The 18,295-nt window shown below is 35.9% G+C and overlaps 1 protein-coding gene across 4 annotated transcripts in view; it reads left to right on the forward strand.

Annotated features, from left to right (window-relative positions):
• The window catches only part of tead3a (TEA domain family member 3 a), a 94,587-nt gene that overhangs the window by 61,954 nt on the left and 14,338 nt on the right, over positions 1-18,295 (forward strand). The window contains exons 4-11 of one of the 4 annotated variants that reach the window (XM_056449530.1): positions 7,107-7,171; positions 12,435-12,497; positions 12,597-12,659; positions 14,870-14,881; positions 17,089-17,217; positions 17,297-17,340; positions 17,415-17,479; positions 17,991-18,127. In XM_056449530.1, coding sequence (XP_056305505.1) covers positions 7,107-7,171; positions 12,435-12,497; positions 12,597-12,659; positions 14,870-14,881; positions 17,089-17,217; positions 17,297-17,340; positions 17,415-17,479; positions 17,991-18,127 — 578 coding nt within the window. The remainder of the gene's footprint in view (positions 1-7,106; positions 7,172-12,434; positions 12,498-12,596; positions 12,660-14,869; positions 14,882-17,088; positions 17,218-17,296; positions 17,341-17,414; positions 17,480-17,990; positions 18,128-18,295) is intronic. The other 3 variants (XM_056449527.1, XM_056449528.1, XM_056449529.1) reach the window with 3 other exon arrangements.

Raw genomic sequence — 18,295 nt, forward strand, 5'->3', positions numbered from 1 at the left:
TCAAACTCAACTCCTCGAGGGCCATAGCTCTACACAGTTTAGTTCCAACCATCAAAGCAAAACTGTGCAGAGCTGTGGCTCTCCGGGAATCAAGTTTGAGACCTATGGCCTAAAGGATCATTTTTTTGAGGTGCTTATCTGGGTCTGAGTTTAATTTGTCTAGGCTGTTCTAGCCCATCCACATACATTCGACGCAGAAGTATAAATCAGCCTTAAGGGCCAGGACACATGTGTTGATCCGGCTTGTTGGTTTGGTGTTTTCCACTTGTCTCCTTTTGTCAGGTTAATGTTGGGTCACTTTGGTTTAAGAGAAAGCTCTGACTGGTTATCCATCAAGAAATCAGTGCGTGAGTGTGATGTAGTGATATGACATAGCAAATAAAAAAATCAAGTCAAGAAGAAACACAAGTAGGCCAGCTGCAATTTCAGTACAGTACACGTCACAAATGTTTGCAAATGATATGGATTATTAGATTATCAGACATTTGCAAAAGCGAATCCCTCCATGATGAGTGACAATTACTGTGATAATTGTACTAAACACTGCTTTATTTACACTTACAGAATGAGACAAGATGACTAAAGGCAAAAACAAAGTTGGTTTTCATCTGTGCTTGTTATTTGGCATTGGTTTGGTATGTCCCAGCCCTAAAATGCATGATACGTGACCATTCACGCTCACTGGGCAGACACATATTTTGCCGGCATCCATACTTGCTGCATACTGTACCAGTTGGTAAAGGTAACATGAGAGGGGCTTGACTAATCAGGGAATGATACGCAATCCAGAAGACTAGTTACAGGGTGATTGTGGATAGCCATCAAACCAAAAACCTACATATGGCGGGGTAAACAAACATAGACAACCACAGGATAGATTCATTCATTCATTTTCTTTTCGGCTTAGTCCCTTTATGAAACGCCAACTGACCCAACCAAGGCTCGAACCAGCGACCTTCTTGCTGTGAGGCGACAGCACTACCTACTGCGCCACCATGTCACCCCTCAGGATACAGTATTGAGTATGTGCTTTTATGTGCAGAGTTCTTATTTCTTTTAGTTACATGGTACTGTGATGTCATAGTTATATCCACTTTATCACAGTGTTTTGAGATTTTTCTACTTTGAGACCCATTATCCAAAATGTTTGTTTCAGGGCAACGACAATGGCAGTGTCATGTTGATGAAAGTTCAAACTGATTTTAAACTTTTAAGTTTTTATGGCCTTATACATTCTAAAACATAATGCACTAGTGTAAATAACACCAGATAAGTAGTAGGTTCATCTCCATGAACTGACTGCATACATTAAGTAAATATCTTGTATTATCTAGAATGCACACTCTGAGGAAAAAGTGTCCAATTATGGCTATGAAAAAATCGCATTGTTCATGGTGGATGCTGTTTAATACTTGCTCTTGGGTAACCCCATATCTGTCTAGGGTACAATGCCTATGTCTGAAAGTGTATCAGTTAAGTTGACTTTGCAAATGCTGACTTTGTCCTGACATTCTTGTATTAGCAAAAAATAAATAAATAACTTCAAAATAAGTGCTAAATTGCATTTAACTACTCTGTCTGAAACTCTACAAATTGTCTTCTAAAGCAGTTTTAGTTGAGATTAATGAGTGTTAAGTCTAAAGCTGGTCCATAGAGATATCTTTCTTTCTGTCTAGATTACATTTGTACACATTAAGGAACTACAATATATGGAATTGCTATTTTATTACCTTAAGATTTGTCTGAACATAATACAGGATGTCTTGATGAAAAAGTATAACAATAAAAGTTGCCAGTGGACTGACAGAGGACTGGCAACAGTTCTGTGAAAATATTATTTGGATAGCATGGCACCTGTTTTTGATTAGCCACTTGTTTGGTCTTTTCTATGATTGACAGTTTCCAGTCTTTTACTGTGGGCCAAAGTTGACAGGTGTGTGGTGGGAGAGTTGTTAAAAAGCAGGTGGTTTTAGTCAATAAGCATATACATCTGGTGGAATGGTGGGTTAACCAGGGTAAATGGTGGGAGGAAACTGTCAAGGTGAAAAATGACCCATGGAAGAAAGAGAAACTTTAAGGGGTACAGCAAGGTGCTAATAATCATCCTTGCTGACTTCTCTCAACAGGCATCTTGCCAAGTTACCCACAGGACCAAGTCCAAATGCTCTTTAAATCTTGCAATTAGTTTGGCACTTCAAAATGGTTATGTCAACAGGACTGACATACTTGAAGACGAGAGCCCAAGTCTGTGTTAACCTTCATATACTGAGTCAGTACATCACTGAAACATGCAAACATCTTCCACTCTTCATGGCGATCTGTCTCTTGTACATATCCCAGCTGGAGCATAAATTGTCCTTTCTGATTTAAGGAAAGGAGTATGAGCCAGAGCCATTACAGGGAGCATTTTTGGAGGAGGGGTGAGGAGGGATAAATGTGTGCAAAGCAAGTTTCATTTCACTCCTGCCTTTTTTCCTGGACACACATTAGAGGAATCTGGGAGCAAATCAGCACTTTCCTTTGGCACAGCCTCATTCAGATCTACGGGAATATTTATGCAGACATTGATATGATGTGGAAGTTTAACTGGTTCTTTTTTATACTCAGCACTTTGTCAGTGAAATGGTCAGCCTTTAAATTTCCTACCAAAGAGGCAGGTAGATCATTTTAGCTCCTAATGAGATGAAAAGACTTGTCTTTTGTACTTTGAGTGGGTAGTTGTAAAAAAAAGGCCCTTGTTGAAAGCTTTGGGATTGCTTGTCTTTAAGCATTGCTTGGTAGACTTAAGTTGAAAGTATTTTATTTTTTCCATGTAGGAAGTAAAGGGGTAAAAGAAAAAAGCATAAAGACACAATGTTGGCGGGATTCATCACTTAAGCTCCTATGTGACCCTGTTTAACCTAAACTTGTCTAGAGTACTTTGCAGTGTGTTAACCACTAGGCCTCCACTCCAGGCCTGGAGGAAGCAACTTGATTAAATTCTGCTTTACATTCTACCAAACCTTGATAAGTGTTGTGGCATAGACCCATAAGAACTCTTCGTAGGCTTTCCTAACAATAAAAGGGGGAATTATATACCACTCTTAGTAAAGGTGTCCTATTCTTGATCATGTAGGGCCATATAGTACCTACAGGACTTTAATAATTAAGTACCAGCAACCTTCTTGCCAACTGGCTTAGCCAGGATTCAAATCAGCAACCTTCTTTCCAACTGGCCCAGCTGTGATTCGAATCAGTGACCAATACTCATCTTTCCAAGATTTGGAAGAGTGTTGTGGCGTAGACCTGTACAAAAATCTTCATAAGCACTCTGCAATAAAAGTACAACTCAGATACTCTTTAGTTGGGCTGTCCTATACTTCGCCTGAAGGGCCACTGCCACTGAAAACACACAAGAACCAGTAGTGAAGTTTGTATAGGATCTACAAGATTTCTAGAAAGTCCCAGGTAGGTCTGATGGTCATTTCTGCAGGACACTGGAACTCCAGTAGCAGAATAAGACAGCCCTGACCTATTACCTTATGAACCTTAACACAACAAGTCCACAACAAATGCATAATTTGAGACAGTGTCATTGAGAAACTGGTCTTGTAATCAAAAGTTTGCAAATGCAAGACCCACAAATTGTCAGCCCTTGGGATTGTCCCATTATATTTTCTCCAGGCATTTAAAAAGTGCATTACACAGTACAGTAAATTACTTTCAAAAATGACTACTGTAAGCAACCATTATAGATACATTCATGTGGCGTCTGTGTTTTTGATAGTATTTCATATTATACCTGATATTTTTTTCTGACTCTTTCTTGCCCCCAACACTAGTATCCTAGACTTATCTGCCCTCCTTACTCTCCAAGCCTCCCTAGAAATACAGCATTTCATTTAGGATCGTAAACACTATTTGTGGGCAGGTAGCCTTGAGAGCTCTGGGGGGTGGTTAGGTGCCTTCTGAAAGCTTTTGGCTGGGAATCAGGAGTTCAAGGCTGCTGGGAATGAGCCAGAGGGTCTCTCTATCAGTCTTCTCTGGATGTCTGGAACAGAAGATGTTTGACCTCTCTTTTACACATGTTCTGTCATTCACTCTGGATGTTTTTCTCTCACTCTAAAGGCTGTCTGATTGGCTAATCCTCTTTGACATTCACCTATGTTGTCATTTCATTAGTAATAGATAATTGAATTGCACTGAAGAGGCTCTAATTTGTTCTGGTTGGTGTGACAAAATACTGGACTTCTCTTATATCATTTTGGTGTCAAGTGTTCACCCCATTCAAACTTTCAAAGTACAACTTGACAGCCTATGCAGGTTTTTAAATAGTATATAATACAGTATGTAGACATGACTCTGCTGTTAGCCAGTACATTGTTAAACCCAACAGTCAACTTTATTAAATGAAATGAGTGTAGTTAACTCAAATTTACTGAAAGTTAATTCTGCTCACTTGAAAAGAGTTTTGAACTCCGTGTTGAAGGTAATGAGTTAATTAAATACCTCATTACCTCAACTTAAATTGAGTAAGTCAACAGTACTCATATAGATTAGTTTTTAAACTCAAATTGTTTGTGGGAATCGGTTTCCTCAAACAATTTGAGTTGCCCTAACTTATTGGGTTTTTAAAGTACTCAATTGGTTTGAGTTCTCTTCATTTATTAGGTTGTACTGTGCTCAAAATGCTTCGTTTACTCAAATGGATTAAGTTCACAGTACTCATTACGCTGTGTTCACACCAGACACGACAATTTGTGCGTAAATAGATGCATGAACATTTTGAGTTTACTCGCTTTATTCATGCATCAAATTCGCTTCATTCGTGCGTCAAATTCACTTCACAAAAGGTGCAGATTCACATGATGGGCAGGGTTTCGGTCTGCCCAGTGACTTGAGCTTCATTGCTAAATGGCTAACATGAATTTTATTGAGAGAATAACTGTGTTTATGTGCTTTATGAAGGCTGAAAAACAGCGTTGATTAGTTTGGAGTCCACTGGATCTTTTTAGAGGTGCACCCTGCTCTGTGAGTTCATAAACTCCTTCAGAAACTTAACCTGGATGATGGAAGCTTTCAGCGGTGCTTCCGACTGAGCCGAGCCCAGTTTAATCAACTGTTGTCTGGTGTCAGCAGGAGGATTTCCCCTCGGGACACCAACAACAGGCGCTGCGTCATAAGCCCACTCCTACAATAGAAAGCTCCTGATAGGTTAACGCAGCCTGAATGTTCGCTGAAGTTCAGATTTTCCAACTCGAGTGATTCGACTTAACATAAATAACTTGCGCTTGACACTTCTTCTGCGTCTGTTGTGAACGCAGCATTAGGATTAGTTTTTGAACTTAAATGGTTTGTTGCAATTAGTTTCCTCAAATGGAGTTACCTTAACTTTTTGGGTGTACAAAATAATACTTTACAGCAGTTGGACTGTTGATTCTGTCTGACTGATAAATATTCTAAGAAGCCGATCTCAGCAAACACACTTTTCTGTTTTGCAATTGTTGACTTTAAAGGGCACATGTCCAGCAAAATGTTATGTAGACATGCAAGTGTTGTTTTAAAAATGCTCAATTGTTTCTCCAACTGTCAAAGCTTTTAAAACTGAGTGCTCATCACTGAGCATAAAGCACATGCTTAGCAGCTGGCTAAATTGCCGGTGTTTTACAAATCTCTATTGACAACAACCGAAAAAAAAAAATGCTTAGCTCGCATTTCTGAGGGCAAAAACTATTTGGTGGACAAGCGCCTTAAGACTATAGTAGTGCACTGCACATTTTATGTTGCTAGGTAACTACTGTATGAACAGTCTTGGTGCTTGAAAGCATGGTGTTGGCACTGCCAATGCTCACTGCCAATAAAAAACAATAAAAAAAAAAATTATCAGATGTTCTTTTCAGATAAACACAGAGTTAAATTACTTTCAAAGTAGTTATTGAGTGTACACCTCGGGTGGGCAATATTTTCTGAAAATTCAATGAGCCTGTGTTTAAATATTCCTTACTTAATTGATTGCATGCCCTCACTTTCCTCAACCAGTGGTTTGACTTTAGAATGTGCCTGTCAGTGCTTTATTTGAAACTTGTTTTCAAGATTTTGTCATAATGTTTGGTGCCACTAGTGATCGAATAATGTTTGATAACAGAAATAGTGTGTGCTGTATAGATGAACATGGTACTTCATTTATATTTGGCTTGTCTTATCACATACATTTGTTTGCACATTCGCAATGTCCAAACATGTTGTTTGCAGGTGACATGCTTTTATATGAGTCCCTGGTGTTATATAGCTTGCAGTTTGGGAGCAGGGTTTTCGTGTTGGGTCCAGGTGGCCCGGCTGTCAGTAAGCGGGATGCCAGTGGGAGGGTAGGGGTGTCAAGAAAGATTCACAGTTGAAACTTTGCACAGCTGTTCACAAGGTCAGCCCTTTATAAACTGTGATGAAATCCTCTTTATCTCCATATACCTCAGTTTATCTTCTCCCACATCTTCTTTGGTTCTTGTCCCATTTTCCCATATTGTCATATTATTGCCGTTACACAAACAGACGTATCATTGTACTCGTTTAACAAATCGCTTCTTGTGTAATAACATTTGTCCACTTAGAGCAGTTTGATTGGTCAACGCCCTGACACATGGTGGCCCTTTTTTGCCAAGTCACCACCCGTATCACCTGACTCATCTGTCACTAGCCTTGTCTTTCAATGGTCTATTAATAAACTAATGGTCTCATACGAGGCTTTACACCCTACTGTGATATTGCTGGTGGATGCATTGCAGCAATCTCTATGCTTTTCTGTCAACAGGAAACAGTCTTCACTCCCAGCAGCTCTTTTTAAAAATTAGATATAAAGAAACATATTTCAATATTTATTCATTTGGAAATTGCTTTTATCCATAGTGATTGATTTGCATTAATGTGCCAACAATAAATTTGTCACTTAATGTTTTCCCAGGAAATCAAACCTATGACCTTGTGGTGTCAACATATTTTGCATTATAAAATGCACTTTCTTTTTCTGATATGTAGTGTTATCATAAGAGTTTATGCATTTTTCATATTATATCCATGAATGTCTATTTTTATAAAATTGCTGATTTATTTATTTTCTTTCAATGTCTTTTCAGGTCGTAATGAATTGATAGCACGGTATATAAAGCTACGGACTGGAAAAACACGCACAAGGAAACAGGTAATGTCAAGTTAAAGTCAAATGATATCACCATAATTTCACCATTTGTTCTTAAAAGTACATCATAATAGCAATGATTGGTTTTTATCCAATTGAATAGTGATGGTTTTGTCTTCTATTTTTATTTAATATATAAAGTATTTTTTATATACAGTTGAAGTCAGAATTATTAGCCCCCCTTTGAATTATTTTTTTCTTTTTTAAATATTTCCCAAGTTATGTTTAACAGAGCAAGGAAATTTTCACAGTATGTCTGATAATATTTTTTTCTTCCGGAGAAAGTTTTATTTTGGTTAGAATAAAAGCAGTTTTAAATTTTTTAAAAGCCATTTTATGGTCAAAATTATTAGCCCCTTTAAGCTAGATATTTTTTTCAATAATCTACAGAAAAAAAAAACATCATTATGAAATAACTTGCCTAATTACCCTAACCTGCCTAGTTAACCTAATTAACCTAGTTAAGCCTTTAAATGTCACTTTAAGCTGTATAAAAGTGTCTTGAGAAATATCTAGTAAAATATTATTTACTCATATTATTGTCATCATGGCAAAGATAAAATAAATCAGTTATTAGAAATGAGTTATTAAAACTATTATGTTTAGGAATGTGTTGAAAAAAATCTTCTCTTCGTTAAACAGAAATTGGGAAAAAAATAAACAGGGAGGCTAATAATTCAGGGGGGCTAATATTTCTGACTTCAACTGTATATTTAATAAGGATGTGCCAGTATTAGCCAAAAGGCTTTTTTGCATCTGTGCACAATACTTTTAAAAATTGTGAAGAAAAGTTTTGCGTAATTGTACCCTAATTTAAGTTTTTCATTATGTAACTTGAAAGCTATGCTAGACAACGTGATTTAAGAATAATTTTAGATAGATAGATAGATAGATAGATAAATAGATAGATAGATAGATAGATAGATAGATAGATAGATAGATAGATAGATAGATAGATAGATAGATAGATAGATTCTTTAGATAATTAATTAATAACAAATAATTGACATAATAATAATAATTATTGTTGTTGTCGATATGACTCGTGTGAATAAAAATTTAATCTTTGGTACAATTCTGTTCAGATCCTTACATTTAAAACTGAAAAAAATAATAAAATAAATAAATAAATACTGTCACTTTAATATTACATTATAAAGAGTAACTGAGTGTGTGATATGCATATAACTATAATAAATCTGTAAAAAATACTATAGTAAATTTTATAGTGTTATTGAACCATACTATGGCCACAGCCATATCACCCTGCAGCCCAAGACCAGTTACTCACTGAAGCTAAGCAGGGCTGAGCCTGGTCAGTACCTCTATGGGTGACCACATGGGAAAACTAGGTTGCTATTGGAAGTGGTGTTAGTGAGGCCAGCAGGGGGCGCTCAACCTGTGGTCTGTGTGAGTCCCAATGCCCCAGTAAAGTGAAGGGGTCGCTATACTGTCAGTGAGCACTGTCTTTCAGATGAGACGTGAAACCGAGCTCCTGACTCTCACCCCGGTGTCCTGGCCAAATTCTCTCCATCGGCCCTAACCCATCATGGCCTACCAATCATTCCCATCAACTGAATCGGCTCTATCATTCTCTCTCCACTTCATTAGCTGGTGTGTGGTGATCGCACTGGTGCCATTGTCCTGTGGCTGGTGTCGCATCATCCAAGTGGATACTGCACACTGGTGGTGGTGTGGAGAGACCCCCCGCATGACTATATAAATATACATTACATACTATAGTAAAATACTTTAATTAATCTGTGGTCATTTTATAGTTGCTATGGTAATACAACAACCTATACTAAAGTAAACAGATGCCCCAATACTGTAGTTTTCTTCAACTATGTTTTTATATTGGCCTATACTACAATAAACAACAGTTCACTGTAGTAAAAACTAAAGTCTACTACAGTATTATTTACAGTTAGTTTATGATAGTTAATGCAACAATATGCTGTAACACTCATTAATAAAGACTTGTAAATATCTTATATCTTATTAGGAGGTTAAAACAATTTGGTGTGAGTCAAGATATTCTGGAGATGGTAGACAAGAATTTGGTTGAAAGTGATGTGAGTTTTAACATGATTGCATGGTATGGACTGTTGCCAATTAAAGAAAAGCAAAAACTGTCGAGTTGTAAAAATTGCCAGTGCAATTGTAGGTAAAACACAAAGACAACTAAATGAAATTTATGTAATGAGAATTAAACAGAAAGCACGTCATTATTGAAGATTGTTGCCATCCCTTAAAGGCGCAGTAGGTGATTGTCTTCAGAAACATTTTTTGTTGGGCTGGTTGAAAGTCACTTTAAGGCATAAGACAAAAAAAAAATCATCCAATTTTATATTCAAATTAATATTTGTCGGGTCAACAATTGTCATAATTCTGATAAATAGCCCAAACTGACTGTCAACAAATTTAGATTTGTACATCTGAGCATACACACGCGTTCACGTACACATAAGAGAGAGTGACTGGTAAAAACAAATGCTGAATCAAAACTTTAAAAATTTCGGAATCAATATTGGAGTTACTTTTGCACACTGGAGGAAGGATGAAACCATGGCTGAAGTATTTCTTTTAGACAGATAACGTTACGTTTTAAAACTCTTTTAGTCACTCAAAGCTTATGTAGATTGTGTTGTTACGAATAGGCTGTATGCATGGACGTGTTGTTCAGCCACTGAAATCTCTGAAAAAGATTGATGTGACTATTTTAAATTTAAGGTACCTTTTACAACATCGAAAATATAGATTTTTATTTAGTTTAAAAACAAAACATAAGTAAATAGCACTAGCTTGCTTTACTGAAATGAAGTTGGTTTTCACATCACATTGATTCATTTTTGAACAATGACAACCTGTGATGCAGTCCCTACATTGTGTACTATGCTACTTCGAATATTCAGCATGCAAGTATGGCTTAGTAAAAAGTGTAATTCCTGCATGCCACCAGCGAATATAAAAAAGCATAATGTTGCTTTAGGACAAAGCATGTCAGATAGTGAGCCCAGCGATCCTTGCATGCATGAAATATTGCACATTATAACAAGTTTTGCTTGCTAACTACACAACTGAAAATGTGCTAGACAGCCTAATACAGTTTTTTTCATTCAGAATTGTAGTATTATAAAAGTAATATAAACTTTTCTAACAGGCGAATGACTGGATCTAGTGGGTGTTCTACTTTCATCTTTAAGGTGTACGTTCATGATATCAGGATGTGTGGCTTTGGACGGCAGGGGAGGGTCTGTGTTTCAGAGATGTTATGCTTACTGGTTAGCATTTTGGCAGATCACCTACTGCACCTACAAATATAAAATGTCAGCTTTTGCCATTAAAAAGGTGTTTTAGGCAACCTCATGTAAAGAAAAATGTGTATCAAATGTTCTTCGACTGCCATTAGAATTTTAAATACTGTGTTTTAAATATGAATAGAGTTTAATTGAGTTTTAATGTGATTTATGTGATATTAAATGTATTTGTGTTGCCTGTTCTCTGTGATATGTTTGATGTGAACACGGATGTGGTTGTTTGCTGAAACAAAAGATAAATGTCAACTTGTGGACAATAAAGAATGGAAAGTAAAAATATTATTATATATACAAAAATATGCACTTTACTATAGTATGGTTCAAAAACACTATAGTACTTACTATAAATTAATATAGTTTTTTTTTTTTTCATGTGAGATGTGTCTACACGCCAAAAAAAATGCTTTTCTTAGATTTTTTTTGTCTTGTTTCTAGTCCAAATATGTACAAATTCTTAAATCAAGAAAGACAAGCAAAACATATTGCCTTGTTTTAAGATATGCCAAAATGAAGTTAGTTTTTCCTTAAAACAAGCAAAATCCAATGGGGTAATAAAAATTATCTTATGTCAAAAGACAATGTTGGGCAGTAGCGTCGCCACAAGTAGTGACGCTACTAGCTTAACTACATTTCTCAGTAGCATGGCAGTAGTGTCGCTACTTTTTTAATCAAATAGCTTTTCCGTAGCGAAGCTATTTTTTTTAGTCAAGTAGTGCAGTAGCGTCCACACAAGCCAATGAAAGTAAATCCATATGATGGTGAGAATGACAATTTCTACTTATTCCGGTTTTACGGTGGTCTACAAACTTTGGTGCGTTGTCACCTCTCGCTCTGGTCGGTGACGTCGAAAACAAATTAGGCTAACACGAGAAATTTGCTTGTTGGAAAGATGACTGAGGGAGATGAGTTATTGCTGAAGCATGATCCCTCATGATCATACCTCAAAAAGTAAAGTTAAGATGCAATAACGTTAATTCTGATGCTGTGTTTTAAAAAAATACTTTAGTGATTTATAGTAAGTACTATAATATTTTTGAACTACACAACAGTGATGTACTGTAATTAATTTGTTGTATAGTTTAGTGTAATAAATGCTATATACTATGGTAATTACTATTAGTTCATGATAGTTACAATTGATACTACATTATGGAGTGTAATTCATTAATGAAGAATTGTAAATATATGCACAGTATAATGCTTATTCCTAAATATTTCCCTTTATCATAAATGTAACTCCTGGTTTTATTGGATTTTTTTGTTTTTGCTCTTACACACTATAATTGTTTCTGTTTGGTATAGCATATTGTTTGCTGTAAATTTTTGAACTGAACAATTACGCCTTATATTTTATTGACCGTTTTATTGATCACTAAAATATGATTGACTTGGATTGCTTTGATTTTAAAAATGAAAATTGCAAAAATAGCTTAGATGTAGCTAAGTTACTTTTGCCAAGTAGCTTTTAGCTTAGCTTGCTACATTTCCCAGACAGTAGCTTTTAGTGTAGTTATATTTTAAGTAGAGTAGCTAATAGCTTAGCTCACTACATGTTTCAAATAGCTTGCCCATCACCATCAAAATAAAAAAAATTAAAAAAAAAAGATTTTTTTGCTTACCCCATTGGCAGATTAGTTTGCTTGTTTTAAGGAAAAACTCACTTAATATTGGAATATTATTTCTGAAAACAAGACAATATGTTTTGCTTGTCTAGAAAATGCTTTCAGATATTTTCAGATATTTGGACTAGAAACAAGACAAAAAATATAAGTAAGAAAACCGTTCTTGAAGTGTATTTACCAGGTCTGAGGCGATCACTGACACAGTACATTGCTTTTGTTTTAACACTGTTAAAAAGTCAGCAGTCTAAGATCACTTGACAGATTTATTGTTCCAGGATATATGTTTTAATAATATGCAATGTGTGTGGGCCTGTTTTGCCTCAGGTATCTAGTCACATACAGGTGTTAGCAAGGAAGAAAATGCGGGAATATCAAGCAGGCATAAAGGTATGACTGTGGCGCCACCTTGTGAATTTTCTCTATTCACTGTCTCTTTTCCCCTCTTTTCCTCTTTGCTCTCTCGCTCCTCTGATGTTCCTCCTGCAGGTGTCTAGTCATCTGCAGGTTCTTGCGCGGAGAAAGTCTCGCGAGATTCAGTCTAAGCTGAAGGTATGAGCTCTGCTGCAGTGTTAAATGTGTGCTTTGTTTTTTCCTCAACTCACCTTCTCCTCGTGACTGTTATAAAAGCCTGTGGTGTTTAGTCTACTAATCATCGCCGTCTACAGGCTGAGTTTGAAACAGTAGATTGTGATGAACGGGCAGCATGTGTTCAGTACAATGGCGTCCTCTGGTGTCTGACTGAATATTGCAGCACAGTCTAGTCGTGTTGATAGATGCTATCTACTACCTAACTAAACCAAGAACGTTTTGTCTATTTATTTGTTTGTTTGTTTTTTACTCCCTCTCTAACTTATGCTGACCTCTATTACTCAAACATCTTTCTGTATTGTTGTTTGTTTGTTTGTTTGTTTTTATGGCCCTAAGTATTTATCAAGGAAATTTTCATATTTATCTATCCCGCTTTCTAGTCATATTTTATTTCATTCAGTTACGTTTATAATTGCTGGTTTGGTCTTTCATATTTATTTATTTAATTTACTCATCTATTTTTGCTGGTTTGGTCCTCTATACCACTACCATTTTCTTGTTTATTTATTTAATTTAATTATGTTTTCTTTACTTAATTTCTTTGTTTGTTTGATTGATTGGTTAGTTAGTCAAGAATTTGTTTGTATGTTTGTTTGTTTTTAAATTTACACAATATACACTCACTGACCAGTTTATTAGGTCCCCCTGTCCAACTGCTTGTTAACGCAAATTTCTAATAAACCAATCACATGGCAGCAACACAATGCATTAGGCATGTAAACATGGTAAAGCAGTCTGCTGCAGTTCAAACCAAGCATCAGAATTGGGAAGAAAGGTTATTTAAGTGAATTTGAATTTGGCATGGTTGTTGGTGACAGATGGGCTGGTCTGAGTATTTCAGAAACTGCTGATCTACTGGTATTTTCATGCACAACCATCTCTAGGGTTTACAGAGAATCGTCAGAAAAAGAGAAAGTTTCCAGTGAGCAGCAGTTCTGTAGGCACAAATGCCTTGTTGATGCCAGAGGTCAGAGCAAAATGACTGGTTCGAGCTGATAGAAAGGCAACAGTAACTCAAATAACCACTCGTTACAACCAAGGTCTGCAGAAGAGCATCTCTAAACGCACAACACATCAAACCTTAAGGTATATGGGCTACAGCAACAGAAGACCACACCGCGTGCCACTCCTGTCAGCTAAGAACAGGAAACTGATGCTACAATTCACACTGCCTCACCAAAATTGGACAAAAGAAGATTGGAAAAATGTTGCCTGGTCTGATGAGTCTCGATTTCAGCTGCAAAATCCACCGTGGACCCATCCTGTCTTGTATCAACGATTCAGCAATGGTGTAATGGTGTGGGGGATATTTTCTTGGCACACTTTGGCCCATTAGTACCAATTGAGCATCATGTCAACGCCACAGCCTACCTAAGAATTGTTGCTGACCAAGTCCATGGTTTATGACCAAAGTGTACCCACCTTCTGATGGCTACTTCCAGCAGGATAGCACACCATGTCATAAAGCGCAAATCATCTCAGACTGGTATCTTGAACGTGACAATAAGTTCACTGTACTCAAATGGTCTTCGCAGTCACCAAATCATAATCCAATAGAGCACCTTTGGGATGTAGTGGAACGGGAGATTCGCAGCATGGATGTGTGCAGCCAACAAATCTGCATGATGCTATCATGTCAATATGGACCAAAATCTCTGAGGAATATTCCCAGTACAGTGTTGAATCTATGCCACGAAGGATTAAGGCAGTTCTGAAGGCAAAAAAGGGGGTCCAACCCGGTACTAGTAGGGTGTACCTCATAAAGTGGCCGATGAGTGTATTCCCCAGAAGAAGAAATCATTAATTCATAAACATTGTTTCAAGAATTTGAATAATACAGACAAACATATGAATGAATATTTGTGTTTTTGCACACTCAACAATAAGGCTTTTAATCTGAGTCTGGTGAAAGAGGAAATGAACACATAACCCCTTAAAAAATGGGAAACATTGTTTGGTCTTTAAGGACGTCAGTAGTTTTGACAACAGTGAATGAAAGGAATTGTTAGCTGTTATTTTCCACTGGATGGTTTAAAGAAGCAGTATTGAGTGAAATGCAAACGCAGCAGAATTTCTGTCTACTGTGATCCTCTCAGTCATTTGAGCAGCTTGACATCTGATCTATTTGTCCCATCAGTGTTTTTAACAGTTTCTTTTCCTTTCGATTTTAGGCCATGAATTTGGTAAGTGCAGTGTTTTGCTTTGGCTGCAGAGCTTTATCCGCACACAGACACACACCCCACGCAAACCTACAGACGCTCAGCTTTTGCTTCAGTTTGTGCAGTTCAGTGCTTTTGCTGCTCATTTCTCACAGTTTGGATGAATTTATCAACCACTACTGCTGTTTTTCATTTTATTTACGCATTACATATTTGTCTTTAGAATGATTTAGAATGATTTATTCTGCATCAGTTTATTGTATCACAAATTATTTTATTAATTATTTGTTCTGTAAAAATAGTTATTTAATTAACTGTTTGAAATTAGGTATGATGTTAACTCTGAAGGAAAAAATGTAAATAAAATATGCAACTGTTTTTTTTTCTAGCATGAATCATTTTTTAGACATTTATAAGATTTTATTTTGCGTCAGTTTATTGCATCACATTTTATTTTATTTGTTATGATTTTTAATAATAACTCTTTAACTGTGTTTAAAAAATGAGAAAAGGGGAAATGTTGTTTGTGTATTATGTTGGATTTTTAGGAACTAATGTAAAAAAAAAACAGTCCTTTTTTTTTACTAGATTTCTTGACACTTTCCTGGACACTTTCACACTTCTGTCTCTTCCTTCTGTTTTATTATTTGTCTTATTTCTCTTGACTGTATAGACCGTCTTTCAATTCATTAAATGTTTACGCTGTTCACATGTTGTGTTAATATTAAATGTTATGTATTAACGTATTTTCTTTGGGTGGCTGGATTTAAAAGCAAGCACAATATCATGCATGATAATGTGCCTTCAAAAGCATGCTTTTTTGCATGTTTGTCTAAAACATAAAGCATGCAGATCTTGCACTAAAACTATTTTGCCATAGGGCTTTGACTTCATTTATTTGATCAAGTACAAAAACTGAATTTATATATATATATATTTATACAGTTGAAATCAGATTAGTCCCCCTATTCTTTTCAACTCATTTCTAATAACTGATTTATTTTATTGCCATGATGACAGTAAATAATATTTTACTAGATATTTTTCAAGACACCTCTATACAGCTTAAAGTGACATCAAAAAGGCTTAACTAGGTTAATTAGGTTAACTAGGCAGGTTATGGTTATTATATTTTATTTTAAAGTGGAATTTCCAGCATCATTACTCAATCTTCAGTGATCCTTCATCATTTATTGATTGTTTTCAATGTTAAAAAACACTACTGCTTATATTTATTTACTGTCACATCTATATCCAAAATCGAAAAAGAAACTTACAAAACCCAACATTTTTAACAGTACATTACTGCTTTTCAGAAAAATGTTTGCATATTACCAAATTTGAAAGTTCCAATGAATTTTTTTTTATAATTATATATTTAGGTATTTAGGTAAAAATCTATATTTTCATATAAACATTTACATGTAACTTTCATCAAACATGCTAGAAACATGTTAGCAACATTTAATCGTTGTGATTAAACTATTAAAGCATTATGAAATCTGTAAAAACATGATAGCTTTTATCCTTTTGATTAGCATTGTTTTTTTTGGGTTGTGCAGTTTAATTCACAGAATTTCCACAAAGTATTTTGTAGACCGTAAACTTGCAAACTTTTTATTCATCACATTCATAATGCATGTTTAATTTTCTCATTTAAAATATAAAAATGTTTATAGATTGGTATTTTTTTGATCACATAATTCTGTGGTTAGTTGTCCTGGAATATATAAACAGATTCAGTATAAAAACAATATAAAACTGTTATATATGTTATAATGTTAACGCATAATTTCGATGTGAATTTATGTTTTGAGTTTTTACTGCAAATGTCACATCCATAATGCTGGATTTGCTCATATATCATATATACATACATAATATTTAAAGACTACATAGTATATAATGACTTTTAAAGTGATATTTAGATATTTTTGTGCATTTTTTTTTATAATTCAACAGACCAGAGTGATGTGAAACTGTAATGCAGTCAAAGCCTACCTGGAAGTAACAGAAAATAACTGCACACCTTTAAATGTTCATCAGCCAATCAGAATCGAGCATTCAAGAGCCCTGTAGAATAAAATACTATAGTGTATATTATTTAAACAATACAAGAGAATACTTAATCAAAGAAGTTGTACAATATGAAATCTCTGAAGCTTCTTTCAGTCAACTTGAATGTTTTTCCCAGTGAACCGATCTCCTAATGCTCCCTCACTTTATCTCAGGATCAGGCTTCAAAAGACAAAGCACTTCAGAACATGGCGGCTCTATCTTCAGCTCAGATCGTCTCTGCCAGTGTGATGAAGAGTCAGCTTCCTCCTGTTCCTCAGCACCCGTACCCTCCTCCAGCCCGGGTCAGTCACTGCTCACTGTTCACAATTCTCCCTCATTCACCATAACCTTTGCAGTCATAAATTCCGTTTTTCTGTGCAGTTTTGGCCCGGACCCATCCCAGGACAGCCTGGACCTTCTCAGGAGTGAGTATTTCAGACCGACATCTGATCTAAACACAGTGTTCCAGCTATGCTGATGTTTCACTGTGTTTCTCTAGCATCAAGCCCTTTGCACCGAGCCCGTACCCCACCCTTCCGCCTCCGCTGCCTGCACCCATATCAAGTAAAGATCCCCAATTTACTAAGTGCAACATATTCATCTTTGTTATGTAGTAAGAATTACTAAAATTACCATGGTTTTAATAAAGTAAAACTGTAGTAACCATGAATGTACTAACCATACTGTGCTTTTAAAAAACCTGATCTTGATACCAAGGTTTTACTACAGTAATACTATAGTAGTATTAGTAGTAAAACTGTAGGAACCATGACTGTAGTTATGGTTTTTTAAGCATGGTATGCACCAAAAAACATGGTTACTACAGTTGTGGTATCTACAGTTTTACTATAGTATTGTGTACATGTATATGGTTTATTTACAATGGTTTTACTTCCTAACCATAGTAAAAATATAATTATTTTTAAGGTTACTGTGGTTGTACTAAAAAAAACAGTAAAACAATCGTTCATTTTGTGGTTACTATACATTAATTATGTTTACTATGGTAAAAGCATGGTTAATTTTCATATGGAAACTCACAGCACAATCTAAACTAGCATGTTTGTTTCATCAGGTTATGAGCAGTTACCTGCCCCACTCCCCCCAAGTGCAACAGCTGTGCCCGTGTGGCAGGACCGGACCATCGCCTCCTCTAAACTGCGAATGCTTGAGTACTCCGCCTTCATGGAGGTCCAGAGAGATCCTGATACTGTGAGTCAAACAGAGTTACACATGTCATCGAGGACATGTACTGTAACTGTTTTTAGAAGCTTAGTTTTTTGTCCATCTGGAACCTATATTTAATTCTATTTTGGCTTTATTGTAGTTATTGAAAAAAAATTGTATTCATCGTTTTCATTTTTAATCACAGTGTACAAG

This window comes from Danio aesculapii, chromosome 23 (assembly GCF_903798145.1).
Source record: "Danio aesculapii chromosome 23, fDanAes4.1, whole genome shotgun sequence".
NCBI lineage: Eukaryota > Metazoa > Chordata > Actinopteri > Cypriniformes > Danionidae > Danio > Danio aesculapii.